At 46.4% G+C, this 23,089-nt stretch overlaps 1 protein-coding gene across 1 annotated transcript in view; it reads right to left on the reverse strand.

The window, feature by feature from the left end:
* LOC117883894 (casein kinase I-like) overlaps positions 1 to 23,089 on the reverse strand; it is a 309,830-nt gene that overhangs the window by 14,697 nt on the left and 272,044 nt on the right. The window contains exon 11 of the mRNA XM_034783736.1: positions 15,455 to 15,565. Within this exon, the coding sequence (XP_034639627.1) occupies positions 15,455 to 15,565 (111 nt within the window). The remainder of the gene's footprint in view (positions 1 to 15,454; positions 15,566 to 23,089) is intronic.

Below are 23,089 nucleotides of genomic sequence, written 5' to 3' on the forward strand. Positions count from 1 at the left end.
AAATTGTAGCAGTTCTTAAAGGTGGCTTGGTATTTATTTTATCCATATAGATACCCATTTCCCTGCAAGTTCTCCATGTTGTGTGTGCCCCAAGTGTCCTTTTTCTCTCTGGGAAATATTTATAGGGTGGCTGGCCCCACCCAGCCTGTGCCCAAACACTTCCAAATTCAGTACCTTTCCCAAGTGTTGCTTCTCCTCATCTGTTGACCCTGGTGCTGTTTACACCTTCATTAGTGTTGCCTCTTCTGCTGCTACTCTGGAATGAGCTGATTTATGTAGGGCCTCAGCCCCCACTGTGCCCCGAAAGATTTTGCTAAGGTTAACCCTTTACCCCCAATCGGATATTGCAGATTATGTATTCCTTATGCTACCTGATCTTAAACCAAACTTTGCACCCTTGATAATCTGTACGTTATTCCCTGATAACCAGAAACTTCTATGCTCAAACTCTGTTCACTTTTTTTTTTAACATCATCTTAATGAAATTTTTAATGTTAATTGAAGCCATCCCCTAGTTGTAATTTCTAGGGGCATGTCTACACGACAAACTTTTGCTGATGCAAGCGACATTGACATAAAGTTAGCAAGTTAGCATCTTGCTTGTGCAGGTGCATACTTGGCACTTGCGTTGTCACCGCACATATTCACCAGGAGTGCTTGTGTCAAAGCACAGTGCCGTGTACCATGCGATGCAGCATCCCACTGGGCAACTCGCCACCTTCCAGTGCACTGTCTTTTTTTTTTGGAAGTTTTGGCAATGCATGGTGGGCCAGAAATGAGTTCCGCAGCAGTGACTGGGAGCAAGGGGGTCAAGTTCTCATCATGCAACTTTCTCCACCCCAAAATGTCACCTCTATCCCGTAATTTTTGCACCTATTTTGAAAATCCCAGGAACCCATGCGTGACTCATCACTGACTGCCACCTGTGAGAGAAGCATGCAGCTTGCACAACTCTGTCCTTTTGCCATGAGTGTGTTGCAAACACAGGACATTCTGATCCTTCAGTATTTACAGGCGCAAGAAGAGCCACGGGAAACATGATGATTTCCTGGAGGTCAGATTGCTGTAGGACATAGTGAGAACCAATTCAAGATTGTTGGTTGTGCTCAAGGAGCAGCTGCAAACAGTGGAATACCACTTCTGGGCCCAAGAACTGGGCACTGGCTGGTGGAATCACATGTAACGTAGGCTTGGGATGATGGCTGCAGAACTCTCGGATGTGCAAGGATCTATGTGCCAAACCTGCCCCACCCCTCCAGCACAGAGACACCGAAATGAGAGCTGGACTGACAGTGGAGAAGCAAGTGATGATGGCACTGTGAAAACCTGCCACAGTGGAGTTGGAAAAGCCACTGTGGGGCCATTTTCATGCAAATGTGCAAGCCCATTAATCATCTCCTGTTATCATAGAAATGTAGTACTGGAAGGGAGCTTGAAAGGTCATCGAGTTCAGACCACTGCCTTCACAGCAGGACCAAGTACTGTCCCGGAGAGATTATTTTGCACCAGATCCCTAAATGGCCCCCTCAAGGATTGAACTCACAATCCTAGGTTTAGCAGGCCAATGCTCAAACCACTGAGCTATCCCCCCGGCTCATGAAGCTGTACACTGGCCACTTGGACAGCACCATGGAAAGATTCAACTATTGGCTCAGCAGGTGCCGAATGACAATTGAATGCACTTTTGGTAGACTGAAAGGAGGATGGCATGGCTTACTCAAAAGACTGGATCTCTGTGAGAAAAATATCCCAATGGCTATAGCTACCTGTTGTGTCCTGCACAATATCTGTGAGGCAAAGGGGAAAAGTTGCCGTTGGGGTAGAGGTGGAGCAGCTGTCTGCTGAGTTTGAATAGTCCAATGCAAGGGCTATCGTAACAGCTCAGTGTGCAGCTACATGGCTCAGGAAGGCTTTGAAAGAGCACTTTAACGGAAAGCCACAGTTGTGGTGGACTGTGCACTACCTAGGCCTGAAGTTTGGGGCCTCTTAGGAATTGTGTGGTGCTTGGTGCACACCTATGAACAGAACACTGACAAAGCACTGATTACTGCTGTGATGCTTGCTGTACATTTATGATTATTATGCTGTGTTTTGTCACTGACCCTGTGAGTTGTGTCCCAGTGTAAAAGTAAGTGGACGTCTTTGATACCACCAGTCATTCTGCAACATATGTTGGGAACTAATAAAGATGAATTATTTTCCAAACAATAGAGTTTTATTGAGTAACAAACGCACTTCAAAACTTCTGTGCATGTTAAAAGCAAATTAATAAATTTAGTAAGATTTTAATGTAACAGAATTTAACAAAAGGAAAGGAACATTTATGTCTATTTTGGTTACACACACATCATCTGTGGCTCTCACAGGTCAGTGTATGTGAAGCTTCGTTATCTTTACTGTCCCCTGATGTGCCATAGCAGGGGTAGGGATGTGGTCCCTGACGCCATGTGAAATATTTGGGGGGGGTATAGGGAGATACTATACTGGTGTTCTCCATGGACTGCAAAGGGAGGCAAGCCTGGGACTGTTGAAACTGTAGATTCACAGGCGCCTGGATTATCTGTGTTTGCAGCAGAAGCCCCACTATAAACTGGTGCAACTTCCTCTGACACCCAGGCCTTTCTCCTGTCAGCTCTTTCCTTCTCCAGGCTGTCTGCAATATTCATCCTCCAGGTCCTCTGCTGACAGCCTAGTGCAGCACCGACTTGCAGGATCTTGCTGAATATGTCATCCAAGTCCTCCTCTTTCTCCTCCTTATCTGACTCAGGCATTCTGAGAGTGTGGAGGGGATCCCCTGAAGGTTGCAATGGCAGCAGCTACAGATAATAAATAACCAACCCTCCACACAAACGGACTTTACTAAAATAAGACAGGAGATCTACATTACACACTTCACTTCTCTACAAAGGAAAAAGGACCGTAAGCTGTCTAAAATCCTACCTGCCACATGGGGCCACAACAGGGGTACCCCTAACTCACCCAGCAATATCGTCAATTTATCCAGCTACACACTCAACCCAGCAGAAGAGTCTGTCCTATCTCGGGGACTCTCCTTTTGCCCCAGCACCCCCACAAACATGATACAGTTCTGTGGTGATCTGGAAGCCTACTTTCGCCGCCTCCGACTCAAAGAATACTTTCATGATAACACTGAACAGCGCACTGATACACAGATACCCTCCCACCAACAACACAGGAAGAAGAACTCCACATGGACTCCTCCTGAGGGTCGAAATGACAGTCTGGACCTATACATAGAATGCTTCCGCCGACGTGCACAGGCAGAAATTGTGGAAAAACAACATCGCTTGCCTCATAACCTAAGTCGTGCAGAACGCAATGCCATCCACAGCCTCAGAAACCACCCTGACATTATCATCAAAGAGGCTGATAAAGGAGGTGCTGTTGTCATGAACAGGTCTGACTACCAGAAGGAGGCTGCCAGACAACTCTCCAATACCCAATTCTACAGGCCGCTTTCCTCAGATCCCACTGAGGAATACACTAAGAAACTACACCATCTACTCAGGACACTCCCTACACTAACACAGGAACAAATCAACATACCCTTAGAGCCCCGACCGGGGTTATTCTATCTACTACCTAAGATCCACAAACCTGGAAATCCTGGACGCCCCATCATCTCGGGCATTGGCACTCTCACTGAAGGACTGTCTGGATACGTGGACTCCCTACTCAGACCCTACGCCACCAGCACTCCCAGCTATCTCCGTGACACCACAGATTTCCTGAGGAAACTACAATGCATTGGTGACCTCCCAGAAAACACCATCCTAGCCACCATGGATGTAGAGGCTCTCTACACAAACATCCCACATACAGATGGAATACAAGCTGTCAGGAACAGTATCCCTGATGATGACACAGCACAACTTATTGCTGAGCTCTGTGACTTTATCCTCACGCACAATTATTTCAAATTTGGTGACAATATATACCTCCAGACCAGTGGCACCGCTATGGGCACCCGCATGGCCCCACAATATGCCAACATTTTTATGGCTGACCTGGAACAACGCTTCCTCAGCTCCCGTCCACTCATGCCCCTTCTCTACCTACGCTATATTGATGACATCTTCATCATCTGGACCCATGGGAAGGAGGCCCTGGAAGAATTCCACCATGCTTTCAACAGCTTCCACCCCACCATCAACCTCAGCCTGGACCAATCTACACGGGAGGTCCACTTCCTGGACACCACCGTACAAATAAGTGATGGCCACATTAACACCACCCTATACCGAAAACCCACCGACCGCTACGCCTACCTTCATGCCTCCAGCTTCCACCCCGGTCACACCACACGATCCATCGTCTACAGCCAAGCACTGAGGTACAATCGCATCTGCTCCAACCCCTCAGACGGAGACCAACACCTACAAGATCTTCACCAAGCATTCTCAAAACTACGATACCCACACAAGGAAATAAAGAAACAAATCAACAGAGCCAGACGTGTACCCAGAAGCCTCCTGCTACAAGACAGGCCCAGAAGAGAAACCAACAGAACTCCACTGGCCATCACCTACAGTCCTCAGCTTAAACCTCTCCAACGCATCATCAGTGATCTACAACCCATCCTGGACAATGATCCCTCACTTTCACAGACCTTGGGAGGCAGGCCACTCCTCACCCACAGACAACCTGCCAACCTTAAGCATATTCTCACCAGCAACCACGCACTGCACCATAACAACTCTAACTCAGGAACCAACCCATGCAACAAACCTCGATACCAACTCTGCCCACATATCTACACCAGCAACACCATCACTGGACCTAACCAGATCAGCTACAACATCACCGGCTCATTCACCTGCACGTCCACCAATGTTATATATGCCATCATATGCCAGCAATGCCCCTCTGCTATGTACATTGGCCAAACTGGACAGTCACTACGCAAGAGGATAAATGGACACAAGTCAGATATCAGGAATGGCAATATACAAAAACCTGTAGGAGAACACTTCAACCTTCCTGGCCACACAATAGCAGATGTAAAGGTTGCCATCTTACAGCAAAAAAACTTCAGGACCAGACTCCAAAGAGAAACTGCTGAGCTCCAGTTCATTTGCAAATTTGACACCATCAGATCAGGATTAAACAAAGACTGTGAATGGCTATCCAACTACAGAAACAGTTTCTCCTCCCTTGGTGTTCACACCTCAACTGCTAGCAGAGCACCTCACCCTCCCTGATTGAACTAACCTCGTTATCTCCACACTGATATATACCTGCCTCTGGAGATTTCCATTACTTGCATCTGAAGAAGTGAGGTTCTTACCCACGAAAGCTTATGCTCCCAGTACTTCTGTTAGTCTCAAAGGTGCCACAGGACCCTCTGTTGCTTTTTACAGATAAAACACAGAGGTTCCAAAAACAACGAGGAGTCCTTGTGGCACTTTAGAGACTAACAAATTTGGGCATAAGCTTTCATGGGCTAAAACCCACTTCATCAGATGCATGGAGTGAAAAAACACAGAAAGCAGTATAAATATTGCAGCACATGAAACGATGGGAATTTCCTTACCAAGTGGGGGTCAGTGCTAATGAGGCTAATTCAATTAAGGTGGAAGTGGTCTATTCTCAACAGTTGACAATAAGGGGTGAATATCAAGGGAGGGAAAATTACTTTTGTAGTGCTAATGAGGCCAATGCAATCAAGGTGGATGTCACCCATTTCCAACAGTTCTAAAGTCACAACAAAAAGCGAAGGTTAAGATACAGAACTCCCTTCCTGTGCATGCCTGAAGTTTTAAACAAGACATGCTTATTGACACCTCTGCTTCGGAGTGCTTGTGCACAGCACCACGCACAGATCCTACCATGGTGACTATGGCCTGCCAGGGGTAAGGGAAATGAGGAAGGAATTGCTTGGTTGCATGAAATGATGAGTAACAGGACACTGGCACTGAATACTGGCACCTTTTCCACAGGTGGTGGTGATTTTAGCTGATATCACACTCCTGAGGGTAACAAAGGCACAGAGAACACAGCTGCTGCTGGCGTCCTGAAGCCGCCCCAGCCTGTGTACTGCTAGCCTGTGTATTGCAATGGTGTCTGCTGAAGTTATCGTTGACTGGTGCAGGAAACCGTCCTACCGTGGAGGAAGAAATAAGGCTGCCATCCCTAGAAAACTGCTGGAGAGGATTGCAGAGGACCTCCATGAAAGTTTCATTGAAATCTCTTAGGAGGATTCAAGGGGCATCCCTAAATACATAAACTGCACTGCATGGTCCCCTGCCTAACTGTACAAAGGAATGAAAAGCAGATAACGGTACCTGGCTTAATTGTTTTGTTGCCTCTTCTAGTACCAGTAAATTAATGAAAAGTTGATAGCTGTGTCCTGCTAAGTTGGGGGTTCCAGCAGAGTAATGGGAAATAAATTTACACACTTTTTCTTTCCCTTCATTGGGCTCGCCCCTGATTGACTGCCAGGACTGGCCTGACTGCAGTGGAGTCAGAAACAGGTCTTGGGTCACAGCATAACTAGACCCCTCAGCCGCATGTCCCCCATCCTCCTTCTTGTCCTCGCTGTTCACGTCAGGGGCCTGTGACTCGGGCTCCTCAGAAGTATCCATGGTGGCGTGTGGGGTGGTGGTGGGGTTTCTGTCAAGTATGGCGTTATGGTCCTGCTTCCGTTGTACAAGGCGCTGGTGAGACCTCATTTGGAGTACTGTGTGCAGTTCTGGTCTCCCATGTTTAAAAAAGATGAACTCAAACTGGAACGGGTGCAGAGAAGGGCCACTAGGATGATCAGAGGAATGGAAAACCTGTCGTATGAAAAGAGACTAGAGGAGCTTGGGTTGTTTAGTCTGACAAGCGAAGGCTGAGGGGGGATATGATTGCTATCTTTAAATATATTAGAGGGATTAATACGAGGGAGGGAGAAGAATTATTCCAGCTTAGTACTAATGTGGATACGAGAACGAATGGATATAAACTGGCCGTGGGGAGGTTCAGGCTTGAAATTAGACGAAGGTTTCTGACCGTCAGAGGGGTGAAATATTGGAACGGCCTTCCGAGGGAAACGGTGGGGGCGACGGACCTGTCTGGTTTTAAGATTAAGTTAGATAAATTTATGGAGGGAATGGTTTAATGGTAAAACATAGTAGTCAAGGAAAACCAAGCAATGGTAGGCAAATTGTATAATGGCTGACAGGGGTCAGGCTGGAGACTCTTGCCTATATGCTCGGGGTCTTACTGATCGCCATATTTGGGGTCGGGAAGGAATTTTCCTCCAGGGCAGATTGGCTGAGCCTCTGGAGGTTTTTCGCCTTCCTCCGCAGCATGGGGCAGGGATCTCTAGCAGGAGGGTTTCTGCCGATTGAAGTCACCTAAAACAGGATTGGGGACTTCAACAGCAGAGTCCAGGGAAGGGGTAGGGACGGTTTTATGGCCTGCAGTATGCAGGGGGTCAGACCAGATGATCATAATGGTCCCTTCTGACCTTAAAGTCTATGAGTCTATGAGTCTATGTTCTTCATAAATGTGGCAGGTCTGTGGCTTCGCTCTGGATCAAAGGCCTCCCTGACCTTCTGGTATGCCTGCCACTGCTCCTTTGCTTTCACATGGCACTGCTGCTGATTCCTGTTATATTCCTTCTCCTGCATTCCTCGTGCAATCTGCTCAGAGACGGCCATGTTTCTACAGCTGGTCCATAGCTGTGCTTGCACAGCCTCTTCTCCCCACAGACCCAGGAGATCCAATATCTCCTCTCTACTTCAAGCCAGAGCCTGTCTGGAGCACGTAGCCAGCATGGTCAGCTGGGCAGTTGAACACAACAGTGGAGAGCTGCTAGATGTGCTTGCCAAGCTGCACAATCAGGAAAAGGCATTTTAAAAATCTGCAGGGCTTTAAAGGGTGGGGGTGGGGGCTTCCTGATCTCCGTGACTCCTGGGTAGTGAAGTTCACAATTGTGTCCAGAGCAGTCAGTGCCGGATATTGTGAAACAGCTGCTAGAGGACTCTTAGGGTCGACACAGATAATGCAGCATCTACATTCAAGCTACATCAACCTCAATAAGTCAACTATGGCTCAACACTGCTTAGAGAGGTGGTGTTACTATGTCGGCATAAAGGGAAGCCTATGGCCTGGTCTACACTACGAGTTTAGGTCAACTTTAGCAGCATTAAATCGAATTAAGCCTGGACACGTTCACACGACGAAGCCCTCTCTTTCGACTTAAAGGTCCCTTTAAACCAGTTTCTTACTCCACCTCCGACGAGGGGATTAGTGATAAAATTAGCGGGTCGGAATTGGGGTAGTGTGGACGGAATTAGAGGTTATTGGCCGCTGTGAGCTATCCCACAGTGCTTCATTGTGACAACTCTGGACAGCACACTCAACTCAGATGCACTGACCAGGTAGACAGGAAAAGCCCCGCGAACGTTTGAATTTCATTTCCTGTTTGCCCAGCGTGGAGAGCACAGGTGACCATGCAGAGCTCATCAGCACAGGTAACCGTGATGGGGTCCCAGGATCGCAAAAGAGCTCCAGCATGGACCGAACAGGAGGTACGGGATCTGCTCGCCATATGGGGAGATGAATCAGTGCTAGCTGAACTCCGTAGCAGTAAAAGAAATGGCAAAATATTAGAAAAGGTCTCCAAGGCCATGAAGGACAGAGGCCATAACAGGGATACACAGCAGTGCCGCGTGAAAACTAAGGAGCTACGGCAAGCCTACCACAAAGCCAGAGAAGCAAACGGAAGGTCCGGGGCAGAGCCGCAAACTTGCCGCTTCTACGCGGAGCTGCATGCCATTCTAGGGGGTGCAGCCACCACTACCCCAACCGTGTTCTATGACTCCCTCACTGGAGAAACACACAGGGAAGAGGGTTCGGGGTATGAGGAAGATGAGGATGGAGGTAATGTAGATAGCTCACAGCAGCAAGGAAGCGGAGAAACCGGTTTCCCCAACAGCCAGGATATGTTTATCACCCTGGACCTGGAACCAGTAACCCCCGAACTCACCCAAGACCCTGAGGGCACACAGGGGACCTCTGGTGAGTGTACCTTTGTAAATATTACATATGGTTTAAAAGCAAGCGTGTTTAATGATTAATGATTAATTTGCCCTGGCAATCGCGGCCAGTACAGCTACTGGAAAAGTCTATTAACGTGTATGGGGATGGAGTGGAAATCCTCCAGGGACATCTCCAGAAAGCTCTCCTTCATGTACTCCCAAAGCCTTTGCAAAAGGTTTCTGGGGAGGGCTGCCTTATCCCGTCCGCCATGGTAGGACACTTTACCACGCCAGGCCAGTAGCACGTAGTCTGGAATCATTGCATAACAAAGCATTGTAGCGTATGTCCCGGTGTTTGCTGGCATGCAGACAACATCCATTCCTTATCACTCTTTGTTATCCTCAGGAGAGTGATATCATTCACGGTCACCTGGTTGAAATGGGGCGATTTTATTAAGGGGACATTCAGAGGTGCCCGTTCCTGCTCTGCTGAACAGAAATGTTCCCCGCTGTTAGCCACGCAGTGGGGGGGGAGGGGTGAAGTGATCATCCCAGAGAATTGGGTGTGGAGGGGAAGGGGGGTTAGTTGGGTTTGTGCTGCATGTTAACCCGGAAACCGCAGCCCCTCCTTTTACATTGCAAACCCATTTTAAATGGCCAACCCAATTCATGCTTGATATGGGAAATGAGGGCGCTGCAGTTTGAAACCATTCCCACATGTTAAGAAGGTTAAAAAAGCCAAAAACTGTGGCTTACCATGGCTGCCTGCAAGCCGAATCTGTTGCCTGGCATTGCGTGAGTGATCTCTCACACAAAACCGGCAGGCCCTCACTATAAGAGGAAAAATGCGACCTTGTAACGAAAGAGTGTACCCACTGTTCTCTAAAATGTGTCTTTTTTAACCACCTCTCCCTTCTCCTCCACCAGCTGCAAATGTTTCTCCTTCACAGAGGCTAGTGAACATTAGAAAGAGACAACGGAGGACGCGGGACGATATGTTCACGGAGCTCCAGATGTCCTCCCACGCTGATAGAGCACAGCAGAATGCGTGGAGGCAGTCAATGTCAGACATCAGAAAAGCAAAATATGAACGTGAGGAGAGGTGGCGGGCTGAATCGTGGGATGAACAGAGCAAGTTGCGGGCTGAAGATGATAGGTGGCGTCAGCTTGCAGACAGAAGGCAAGAGTCGATGCTCCGGCTGCTGGAGCATCAAACTGATATGCTCCAGCGTATGGTTGAGCTGCAGGAAAGGCAGCAGGAGCAGAGACCGCCGCTACAGCCCCTGTGTAACCAACAGCCCTCCTCCCCAAGTTCCATAGCCTCCTCACCCAGACGCCCAAGAACACGGTGGGGGGGGGCCTCAGGCCACCCAGTCACTCCACCCCAGATGATTGCCAGAACATCAGAAGGCTGGCCTTCAATAAGAGTTAAAGTTTTAAAATGCAGTGTGTCCTTTTCCTTCCCTCCTCCCCCACCCATCCCGGGCTACCTTGGCAATTATCCCCCTAGTTGTGTGATGAATTAATAAAGAATGCATGAATGTGAAGTAACAATGACTTTATTGCCTCTGCAAGCGGTGCTCGAAGTGGGGAGGGGAGGGTCGGGTGGTTGGTTTACAGGGAAGTAGAGTGAACCGGGTGTGTGTGTGTGTGGGGGGCGCGGAGGGTTCATCAAGGAGAAACAAACAGAAGTTTCACACCGTAGCCTGGCCAGTCACAAAACTTGTTTTCAAAGCTTCTCTGATGCGCACCGCGCCCTGCTGTGCTCCTCTAACCGCCCTGGTATCTGGCTGCGTGTAATCAGCGGCCAGGCGATTTGCCTCAACCTCCCACCCTGCCATAAATGTCTCCCCCTTACTCTCACAGATATTGTGGAGCGCACAGCAAGCAGCAATAACAATGGGGATATTCTTTTCGCTGAGGTCTGAGTGAGTCAGTAAGCTGCGCCAGCGCGCTTTTAAACATCCAAATGCACATTCCACCACCATTCTGCACTTGCTGAGCCTGTAGTTGAACAGGTCCTGACTCCTGTCCAGGCTGCCTGTGTATGGCTTCATGACCCATGGCATTAAGGGGTAGGCTGGGTCCCCAAGGATCATGATAGGCATTTCAACATCCCCAACGGTTACTTTCTGGTCCGGGAAGAAAGTCCCTTCCTCCAGCTTTCGAAACAGAGCAGAGTGCCTGAAGACACGAGCATCATGTACCTTTCCCGGCCATCCCACGTTGATGTTGGTGAAACGTCCCTTGTGATCCACCAGGGCTTCCAGCAGCATTGAAAGTACCCCTTGCGGTTTATGTACTCGGTGGCTTGGCGCTCCGGTGCCAAGATAGGGATATGGGTTCCGTCTATGGCCCCACCACAGTTTTGGAATCCCATTGCAGCAAAGACATCCACTATGGCCTGCACGTTTCCCAGAGTCACTACCCTTGATATCACCAGGTCTTTGATTGCCCTGGCAACTTGGATCACAGCAGCCCCCACAGTAGATTTGCCCACTCCAAATTGATTCCCGACTGACCAGTAGCTGTCTGGCATTGCAAGCTTCCACAGGGCTATCGCCACTCGCTTCTCAACTGTGAGGGCTGCTCTCATCCTGGTATTCTGGCGCTTCAGGGCAGGGGAAAGCAAGTCACAAAGTTCCATTAAAGTGCCCTTACGCATGCGAAAGTTTCGCAGCCACTGGGAATCATCCCACGCCTGCAGCTTGATGCGGTCCCACCAGTCTGTGATTGTTTCCCGTGCCCAGAATCGGCGTTCCACCCCATGAACCTGCCCCAGTAACACCCATGATTTCCACATTGCTGGGGCCTGTGCCTTGTGAGAGGTCTACGTCCATGTCAATTTCCTCATCACTCTCGTCGCCGCGCTGCAATCGCCTCCTCGGCTGGTCCAGGTTTCGCTTTGGCATGTCCTGGCTCTGCATATACTCCAGGACAATGCACGTGGTGTTCATAGTGCTCATAATTGCCGCGGTGATCTGAGCGGGCTCCATGATCCCAGTGCTAGCTATGGTGCCTGAACTGAAAAAAGGTGCGAAACTAGTATCTGATGGACCAGGGGAAGGAAGGAGGGAGGGAGGGCCGAGTGACGACATGGCATACAGGTACAGGGAATTAAAATCAAGAAAGGTGGCTGTGCATCAGGGAGAAACACAAACAACTGTCACACAGAATGCCCCCCCCCCAAAGATTAAACTCAAAACCCTGGGTTTAACAGGCTGTTGATTTCACGGAGGGATGGGGAAGCTAATGAATACATAACAAATCTATTTTTTACATCTTAAGCTGGCAGCCGACGGTGCAGCATGACTGATAGCCACTGCAGTACGATGACGATGGATACCAGTCATAATATACCATCTTCTACCAAAAGGCAAGGGGCTGCTGCTGTGTAGCAATGCAGCCCCATGTCTGCCAGCCCCACGTCTGCCAGCACCCAGATCGCCCTCGGCCTCTTCTGGGTGCTTAGCAGAAAATACGGGGCGATTAGCAGAAAATAGCATACTACGACTGATAGCCATCATCATCGAGACAGTTGCATATCTGCCCAGGTGCCCATGATTGACAGCCACTGCAGTATGACGACGATGGATACCAATCGTAATATACCATCTTCTACCAAAAGGCAAGGGGCTGGTGCAATGCAGCCCTATGGCTGCCAGTCCCACAGCTACCAGTCAAGCTGCACCGTCTACCGCCAAAAGGCAGTTAGCTGCTGCTGCTGTGTAGCAATGCAGTACCACGTCTGCCGGCACCCAGATGACATACGGTGACGGTGAGCTGATCTGAGCGGGCTCCATGCTTGCCGTGATATGTTGTCTGCACAGGTAACCCAGGTAAAAAGGCGCGAATTTATTGTCTGCCGTTGCTCTGACGGAGGGGGAGGGGCCTGACGACATGTACCCAGAACCCCCCGCGACACTGTTTTGCATCATTCAGGCATTGGGATCTCAACCCAGAATTCCAATGGGCGGCGGAGACTGCGGAAACTGTGGGATAGCTACGCTATAGTGCAACGCTCTGGAAGTCAACGCTAGCCTCGGTACTGTGGACGCGGTCCGCCGACTAGAGCACTTAGAGCATTTTATGTGGGGACACACACAATCAGCTGTATAAAACCGATATCTATAAAACCGGCTTCTATAAATTCGACCTAATTTCGTAGTGTAGACATACCCTTACCGGCATAACTATATTGGTACAATTATACTCGTATAGCTATACCGGTATAATGCCTCCTGTGGACACACTTATTTCAGAATAAAAGTGCCTTTTTTCAGTTTAGCTTATATCACTTTCACAGATAAACTAAACTGGAAAATGGCACTTTTATTCTGAAATAAGAGTGTCCACCCAGGGCATACCACCGGTATACCTGTAGTGGTATAATATGCGTCTATAAATTTTCCTTGTTTAGACAAACGCTGAGTCAATGTAGAACAGAGCCACAGATATCCTGCAGACACAAATTCCTCATCCCAGTTTTCAATGTCCCAGGTGCCCAGAGAATTCTCTATGTGAAAAGACCCACTAACATGCTGGACTATAAAAAAACAAGAGTCCCTTGAATCTAGCCAACTATCAGCAGCAAAGATTTATACCTCAGCAAGAACTGGTATTAAAGTTGCAAGCAGTCTTTCCACACAGAAGTTCTTGGGAGGCTTTAAAGTTTCTAGATCTCTTAGTGCGCACCTATAAAGGGGGCTTGTAAGCATGCCATATAGTGTAAGAGTCACCTCATGGCCAGTCTGGCTAGGACCTGCACATGGAGAATAGTACCATCCCACCCAGGAGGAGATTCCCATAAACAATGATTAATTAACTGGTGATGTTACTCTCTCAGTAGTGTCTGTAGTTTGCACTTTCAATTGGGATTCTACAGAGTTCTGAGAGCTCTATGAAATGAGAGCTCAATCATTCTTCAGCCAGTGAGAGACCTTATGTGCCATTTTGGCTGGTGAGAAGCAACACCTTTAAAGTACCTCCTGAAGGAGGATGCAAAGGATTCCGTGTGGCATAATCATGTGTGTAGAAGAAATGTATTTGGCTTTTGCTAAGTGTTTACTCTGTGGTGCACATAGTACCTACCTAGAAGGAAGAAGGGAGAAAAACAGTATGCAGATCCACAGACCAGCAGATCAATCCTTTATGACCGAATATTCAAATAGCACTTTTGTAAAACACCCCCCCATATCAGAGTGAATTAAAAACCAACTAGTTCAATGTGCGATGTGTATAATGCTTCTGAAGAATTTTCAAAAAGTAACAGGGCTCAATTCCTCAAAGGCTCAGACCTCTCTTACTCCCTCCAGTTCTGGCACACACTATGGAAAAAAATCTCACATTCACTTCTACACATCAGTTCCTCCCTGTTACTAGTGTAATAAAGTTACTCTTAGCTAGGCTGGAAGGCAGTAAGAGACAGCTGATTTATGAAAAAGAAAACTCTTTTCAGCTGATTTGGAACTAAGGAATTGTGCATAATGTTAACCTTTATAGCGTTTACTGCTGTTACTCATTCTACCTTCATTACCACTATTACGTCGCTTGTTACATCCTATCTCTGAAACAGCCACAGCTCCTGCCCCACAGAGCTTACACTTAGCACAACTGGGCCCCAACCCTGACTGAGACCTTAGGCTGCTTCTCAAATACAAACAAACAATTATGAGGTAATACATTGGGGAGCTGGAGAAATACAATGTCAACAGAACCTCAATGTAGCATCAATGCCATTAGTGACAGCATTTTAATGTGCCACTCTCATCAATCTGAGGGGAAAAGTAACTACCTCTTCCTCCCACTAGCCATTCTACAGTGCATCACTACACTCAACCCAGTGATGCCCTCCCTGGATATATCTCATAAGATGCATTCAACCATCTGCTCACACACAGTCTACATATAAAAACTGAACTAGAAGAGCAGTAACTTTTTCCTAGCACTTTTGTGCTTGTATGCAACAACCCACTTAGGTTTATGTCAATTGTCAGTAACACATCGAATTGTCTTATAGCTTAATTACATCATTTTGGAGGATTGTATAGTCAGTACACAATCCCATTCCGTATTCTCTCCGCTAGTTACAAGTGTAAACAGGAATAGTATTTTTTCATATACTAAACTGTGGTTAACAGTTTATCTGACAATCAAGTTTTGGTAGATCACTCCATATATCTTATTTTGAATAATTCCTGGTAGAAAGATATGCAGGGACTGTAACAGAAGCTCAGTTGACCAGTCACTGGTCCTCTTGGGTGTCATGAGACTATAGTTCAAGCATTAAACTACTGCAGGACAGGGCTTGTCTGCTTTGTGAAGAGAACCCAAAAAGCACAATTGCTTCTGAATGCACACAGTTCTCCTGATCACAGGAATATTGTAGCTGAGATTCAATGAGGCTTCAGGAATTTTAAGCAGATTCTGATAGCAAAGCTGTGCAGGTCAGGAAGAGGTAATACCTGTACTGATCCCCCATGACGGTCTGCAGCCAAGTGAGATGTCAGGTACGAGGTATTTGTCTGCCGGCTTGGCTGGATCTCCCACTCTCCTCGGCGGTCTGATGATGCCGTCTGCTCAGGCATTCAGAAGCATGACAGCAAGAGATGGAAGGAAAGATAAAGGTGAGCCAAGGTAAAGCAATGAGAATATAATAGTTAGTGGGGTTAGTTCACTGAAAAAAGCAAGGCATTTAAAGAACATTTAGGTTGGTTAAAAGTTCATTTTACCAAACACATTGCACATTTGAGAGCAGTAAATGCTGGAGAGGATTCATTCAACCGAGCAAATGGTGAAATGAATTTTCAGAACACACCTGAGCTACTTCAGTATGGGTTCTGTTTAGATATTTTGACAAAGGAATTTACAAACTAGTGAATGGAACTGTAATATATTTTTAACTAGGCCTGTCAGGACACAGATGCTAGAGCTTATCTGCAGTGGGATCAGACACACAAATCCAGCCTCCACTGGACATAGGGCTTTTGAGTCCAGGAGCCCAAACTGCAAGATGTCTGATGAGAAGCATGTTTATTATACCAGGAGCTGGTTTCAAAACACATCCAGTAATGCAAATGTGAGTTTCGCCTGAAAACAAGCCCCAGTAAATCAGAAGTTGTTATAATGTTCTCTTCTTCCAAAGGGAGACAAGAGTACTAAACTAGTCAAAGAGGTCAAAGCCATTGCTTTCAGCTACCATTACTTAGCTGGAAAGTTTTGTAGGCTATGGCTACACTATGAAGTTTTCAGTGACACGGCTGTGCCGCTACAGCCATGCTGCTAAAAGGCACACAGTGTAGCTACTGTTTGTCGGCAGGCGAGAGCTCTCCTGCCGACAGAAAACTTCCCCCCCCCCCACGAGGGGCAGGAGAGTGCTCTTGCAGACAAAGTGCTGTTCACACTGGCACTTTTCATCTGTAAAATTTTTGTCGTTCAGGGGTGCGTGTGGTTTTTTTTTTAACACCCCCAAACGACAAAAGTTTTGCCGACAAAGTGCCAGTGTAGACAAACCCTTAGCTACTCCTGAAACGTCAAGTATTAGCCACTGAAACAGAAGAAACAATGGCTTGCTACATAATGGTAAAATCACATGTTACCATAAAAACAAAGGTCTTCTCTATGCAATATGTGGCCAATGCATCTAACCATGGGAACTATCAAACCAGTGTGTTAAACAAAAGTAAAAAAGCATCAGTAAGGGGAAAGAGAAGGACTGGTTAGAGAGAAGAATGGAACACTATTGGTACACATTCCATCTAAACAATCAGGTCAGTTTTTCTGTATGTTCGCTTTCTTAGTGCGTTTCATATACCTTTGCAGAAGTTAATATAACTGGACAGTGGAGTCCACAAAGTATAACTTTTGGGAAGAGAGATACAAGCTATATCTAAAGATTGTAATATAGCACAAAGAGTAGACTCTCTACCGGGTCACATGCTCTTTCTGCCCCAAGTGCAATCAGTACCTCTCACAAAGTAAAACTAGCTCAAATTAATGGTGAGAGACTGTTGTGCTTGGCATCCGCTTAGAAATACTTTACTAGGAAGCTTAATTCAGCTACCTGAACAATAGAGATGGAACATTCTCTAAACTGGAGAGACTAATTCAAACTCTTCTCCATGCTCTCAGGGCTTATCTACAGGAACATAATTTGTGGCAAGCTGGCTGTAAATTTACACTGCACTACTGTACAGCATACTAAGTACCTATGTGGACACTACTGCTGGGCACTAGAAGTCCCTAGTGCACTTTAATCTACTCTCTTTCAAAGTGGTGTAGATCAAAGTGCACTAAGGAGTTTCCAGTGCACAGCAGCTGGAGCCACATAGACACTTAGCATGCCGTATGCAAGCATGGCTTTCATTTACATCCCAGCTTGCCATGAACTAAGTGTTCATTTAGACCAGTGGCTCTCAACCTTTCCAGACTACTGCACCCCTTTCAGGAGTCTGATTTGTCTTGCGTACCCCCAAGTTACACCTCACTTAAAAACTACTTGCTTACAAAATCAGAAATCAAAATACAAAAGTGCCACAGCACACTGTTACTGAAATATTGCTTGATTTATTTTATAATTATATGGTAAAATGAAAAAGTAACTGGAACATAAATGGTGTACTTACATTTCAGTGTATAGTATAAACAAGTCATTGTCTGTATGAAATTTTAGTTTGAACTGACTTTGCTAGTGCTTGTTACGTAGCCTGTTGTAAAACTAGGCAAATATCTAGATGAGTTGATGTACCCCCTGGAAGACCTATGTGTACTCCCAGGTGTATGTGTACCCCTGGTTGAGAACCACTGATTTAGACAAGCCCACAGCAGTAGACTACATGACAATAGTCAGCCAATGGAACTCCATTAGCTGCATTACTATCACCACAAAACACACACACAGATCAGTGCTACTAGGGCAGGACACTTGGTATTCCTTTCATGAGTGTCACATACCCCATAGGGCTGTTCAGAATGTATAGCTTTGAGCCTAATTTGTATTTGATTTGCACAAGTTATATGGTTTCCATCCTCTCTCTTTAATGAGAAAAAAACAAGAGGCTCTGGACTTTCTGAACTTACGTTGGTTCTGTGGCGGTAGTAGTGGACTGACTGCACATATCTGAAGCAGTGAGGGTGTTGGCCATATGTGAAATCTCAGACACAAAGATGGTAGAATACTTTCTTGTTCTGATATGAAATGTGACTAATACTGATGTAGGCGAGGAATGCTGAGACGAAGTCCTGAGCAGAGAGCTAAGACCGAGGTCAACAGATATCTAAGACTTGAGTTTTCAGATTACCACAGCATATGGACAATTAAGCACACCTTTATTAATGAAAAGTGAAGGTGAACGAGAAAGGTGCAGTTGAAAATGCAAGAGAACCAGCACTAGTTCAAAGAGGACAAATGAACTCACTGTGCTCCTGAAAAAAACAGTCTGGAAACAAAAGAATGTGGTTTACAGCTGAGACTACTGTTGCCTGAAGCTGGAGGAGCAGGACCTTTTTGAAAGCCACCCATTGAATATGCTGTGATTCACAATTCACAGAACCCAGAGGTCTGGTTTGAAACACTGTCTTGGATTCTGTTGTGAGGTAATTGATTGATATTACTGTACGGTTTGGTTTTGGACAATATAGCTGTAAGAAACTTGCTTCCCCAGGCTCAAGCCCTAGGGGGTTATGCTCTCCAGTATGGGGTGAAAGGAGAAGGCTCGTGCCAGAAGAATTGACTGAAGAGGACAGTGTACTCTAGTGTCTAGAAAAAGTTAACACTCTCATTACAGATTTATTGGCAGAAGAGAGTCTGGTGAGACACTACTTCCCTGGGCAATGCCCTTGGTAAGTTAAAACTTGCATGTATTACTAGTCTTGTGGGGTCTCCCCCCACAACTCGAATGAACTATTTGTAGTTTCCTGGAGAAGTGGCAATATGGAGCTGATAAAGACATGCACCTCAGGAGTCTTCCCCTAGGACTCAAAGTACTTTTCAAAGGGATCAAGTGGCCAGGAGTGTTCACATTTAAAAACATTGTGGAGCACCTAAGGGTACATCTACACTGCAGTAAGAGACCTATGGCACTGAGTCTCAGAGCCGGGGTCTGACATCTGCTGGGCGAGAGGGCAGGGTCTCAGAGCTCAGGAGCTAGCACAAGCCTGAACATCTACACTGCTATTTTTAGTCCCACAGCCTGCGTCCCGCAAGCCTGACTCAATTGACGTGGTGCCGCAGGTTTTCTGTGAAGCGCAGATCTACAGTCAGATTTTCCTCTTTATGAAGTTACTGGCACAGAACAGTCTGGGGAAGCAATGCCTCCCTTCCCCCTCCAACTCTCAGGGGTCTGAAGGAGGTCACATTAGCTTATATGAATGGAACGCCTTTTATCTCAGTACACTTTATAGCAGTGATTCCTAACTGTTTTAACTGGAGTCTCCCTAGGACACAAACAACTGGGAACCTTCCCCCGCCCCGGCACATGCTGTCATCACCCCTTTCTCCTGTTTTTCTGTGTAGTCCATCCCCTGTCCACCCTCCCCCACCCCAACATGAGCCTGACATCCTTTTCTGTCTGTTCTCCACTCCCTTCCCTCATCATCTTGTTTCTTGCTTATTCCTTTTCTCTCTCTCTGATGTGTATTTTGCTTCATGCTGCTCGTGACGATCTTCTCCGTCTCCTCTTGTGGTTGTTCCCCCACCCTAGTTTTTATTTATATTGCAGACATGCCAGTTAGGGATAGAGGCTTCATTGTCCTAGGCACTGTGCAAATCACGGAAAGACACTTCCTGCTGCAGAGAGCTTAAAATGGAATTACTACCAAGCATCATGCTGACCGGGGTGCAAATGTCTCTGGAAGAGGCAAGCTTGGCAGCTACTTACTGCTAACAGAAACATGTCTGCAGTTGGGAGTGGTGTGGCCAGTAGCATACTTATTTTTACCCTGAATTGGTTTAGCTTCAGTGTCTAGCCGTTGAATCACATTATGCCTTTGGCTGCTAGATGTTTTAAGGATAAAATCCATTAACGATTGTAAGGTGCTCCAATGTTACACTGGACAGCCACAGAATCACTATGTAGATTGCAGGAGTGGACTGATAAAGTTTGCGGATGATACGAAGGTGGGAGGCGTTGCCAATTCGGAGGAGGATAGGGATATTCTGCAGGGAGACTTGACTGAGCTTGAGAATTGGAGTATCAGAAATAGGATGAAATTTAATAGTGAAAAGTGTAAGGTGATGCATTTAGGGATGACTAACAATAATTTTAGCTACAAGCTGGGGACGCATTGGTTAGAAGTAACGGAAGAGGAGAAGGACCTAGGGGTTCTTGTAGACCGGAGGATGACTATGAGTCGACAATGTGACGTGGCGGTGAAAAAAGCCAATGCGGTCTTGGGATGCATTAGGTGAGGGATATCTAGTAGGGATAAGGAGGTGCTGCTTCCATTGTATAAGGCGCTGGTGAGACCTCATTTGGAGTACTGTGTGCAGTTCTGGTCTCCCATGTTTAAAAAAGATGAACTCAAATTGGAACGGGTGCAGAGAAGGGCCACTAGGATGATCAGAGGACTGGAAAACCTGTCGTATGAAAAGAGACTAGAGGAGCTCGGGTTGTTTAGTCTGACAAAACGAAGGCTGAGGGGGGATATGATTGCTCTCTTTAAATATATCAGAGGGATAAATACAAGGGAGGGAGAGGAATTATTCCAGCTTAGTACTAATGTGGACACGAGAACGAATGGATATAAACTGGCCGTGGGGAAGTTTAGGCTTGAAATTAGACCAAGGTTTCTGACCGTCAGAGGGGTGAAATATTGGAACAGCCTTCCGAGGGAAACGGTGGGGGCGAGGGACCTGTTTGGTTTTAAGATTAAGTTAGATAAGTTTATGGAGGGAATGGTCTAATGGTAAAACATATTAGCTGAGGAATACAGAGTAATGGAAGGTAAATAGTATAATGGCTAACAAGGGTCAGGCTGGTGACTCTTGCCTACATGCTCGGGGTCTTGCTGATCGCCATATTTGGGGTCGGGAAGGAATTTTCCTCCAGGGTAGATTGGCTGAGGCCCTGGAGGTTTTTCGCCTTCCTCCGCAGCAAGGGGCAGGGATCGCTAGCAGTAGGGTTCTCTGCCATTTGAAGTCACTAAAACACAGGATTTGGGGACTTCATCAGCAGAGTCAAGGGAAGGGTAGGGACGGTTTTGTGGCCTGCAGCATGCAGGGGGTCAGACCAGATGATCATAATGGTCCCTTCTGACCTTAAAGTCTATGAGTTTATGAGATACTTAGACATAAGTGTGTGCATCAATACCCATTGAAGATGAAAAATGAATAGACCTAAAGGCAGCACACAGAGCAGTAACTTGAGCTTTAATGGCTGCTGCAGCAGGGGTTAAGATCTGATGCTGTTGCGATCAGCTAGAGCCTACATTAAGTTCCATACTCCAGTCAAGCTTGGAGTTTTAGCCCTCTTGGTGTCTAGTAACGGAAGGCGAAGAAGTCAAACAATGGCTATCGGAAGCTCTGATAGTCCCTGGCACAAAATGACACATCTAGCTTAACAGGGTAGGTGGCTTTCTGAAGCTTTCATACTCCAAGGCCACAAGCTGCCCTCTTTAGGACAGATTGAGCGTGATCTGCTCAGTGTGCCTATAATCATTTAGCTGCATAGGGTCTTGTGCTCCCAGGTGCCCTGGCCAGCCTACCTGCAAGTTTTTACTTTTCTAGGAGGAAAGGCCTGATGTATAACCATAATCAGAGAGCTCAGCTTAGTTCTACACTACTTACAAAGATTACAGGTTAGCACATATATTAAATGTTATAGATTCTGAAATAGCCATATGACTCCCATCAACTCCTTCTGAGTTGGGTACCTATATCTGAGGGCAGAACTTGCCACAACAATTCATTTTTGTTTTAAATGGAGAGAAATAATGTTTAGTTGCTTCTGGGAACACAGGATAAATCACTGATACTTGAGAGTATAACTGCATGTTAAGTCAGTCAATTAACCCAAAGTTAAGCAAACATCTTCACACTAATCTATGATTTGGCTAATAGTGGGCTAAAATGAATTACTCTTTAATTATGCTTTGTCAAAACATGTTCTGCTGCAGAAATAATTTTCCATGGTACAAAATGCTTTTGGGAAGGATAAATATTCTGAGCACCGATCACTTTGAGGCTGATACAGACATCTTAAGAACAGATTTCACTTAGGAAAGTACCTAGTAAAATACAGTGAAGATGAATCTGAACTCGTTTCTGGTTCCACTCCATTCTCTGGTCTTTGTTTTGTATAATTTGTCCTTTTGCAACAACACACAGGAGCAGCTCGTGTACAGGACTACAGACTCAGGCAGGAAGTCTATTGGCCCAAGCTGTTCTATGGCACTCAGCTCAACTGCAACATACCATCTGTGACCTGGCCTCTTACAGCCACTAGTGAACATCTCAAATCCAAACAGCATGTAGCCTTCTGCCAAGAACGAAACAGGGAGAGGGTGCCACAAAATAAGAGCAAAAGAGAATGGGGGAGGAGGAGTGACAAAACAGCAAAAAATCCCCAGAAAACAAGAGAGGGAAAAGGGAAGGAGAAAGAAAATGGACAGAAAACAATGGCTGTAATATTCACAAGGAGATGTGCCTGCGAACCAATGAGGAACCTATTCCAAAGGTCAGATTTTGACATGGGATTTGTAGTTTAGGTTGACTTTCCAGGTATAGTTACAGGTTTCAGAGTAGCAGCCGTGTTAGTCTGTATCCGCAAAAAGAAGAACAGGAGTACTTGTGGCACCTTAGAGACTAACAAATTTATTAGAGCATAAGCTTTCGTGGACTACAGCCCACTTCTTCGGATGCATAGAAGTGGGCTGTAGTCCACGAAAGCTTATGCTCTAATAAATTTGTTAGTCTCTAAGGTGCCACAAGTACTCCTGTTCTTTTTTTTGCAGGTATACTTAGTTCTTTTAGAGGATGGGAAGGAACAATGGAAAATGTTTCCAGAAGAAACTGATTACATCACAGTGGAGAAGTCTGGTGATCAAGTGGACTTTGCACAGCTTGTCCAGTGTCACCATTTCATCATGGAGAATACCCACAA

This window comes from Trachemys scripta, chromosome 10 (assembly GCF_013100865.1).
Source record: "Trachemys scripta elegans isolate TJP31775 chromosome 10, CAS_Tse_1.0, whole genome shotgun sequence".
Classification (NCBI taxonomy): domain Eukaryota; kingdom Metazoa; phylum Chordata; order Testudines; family Emydidae; genus Trachemys; species Trachemys scripta.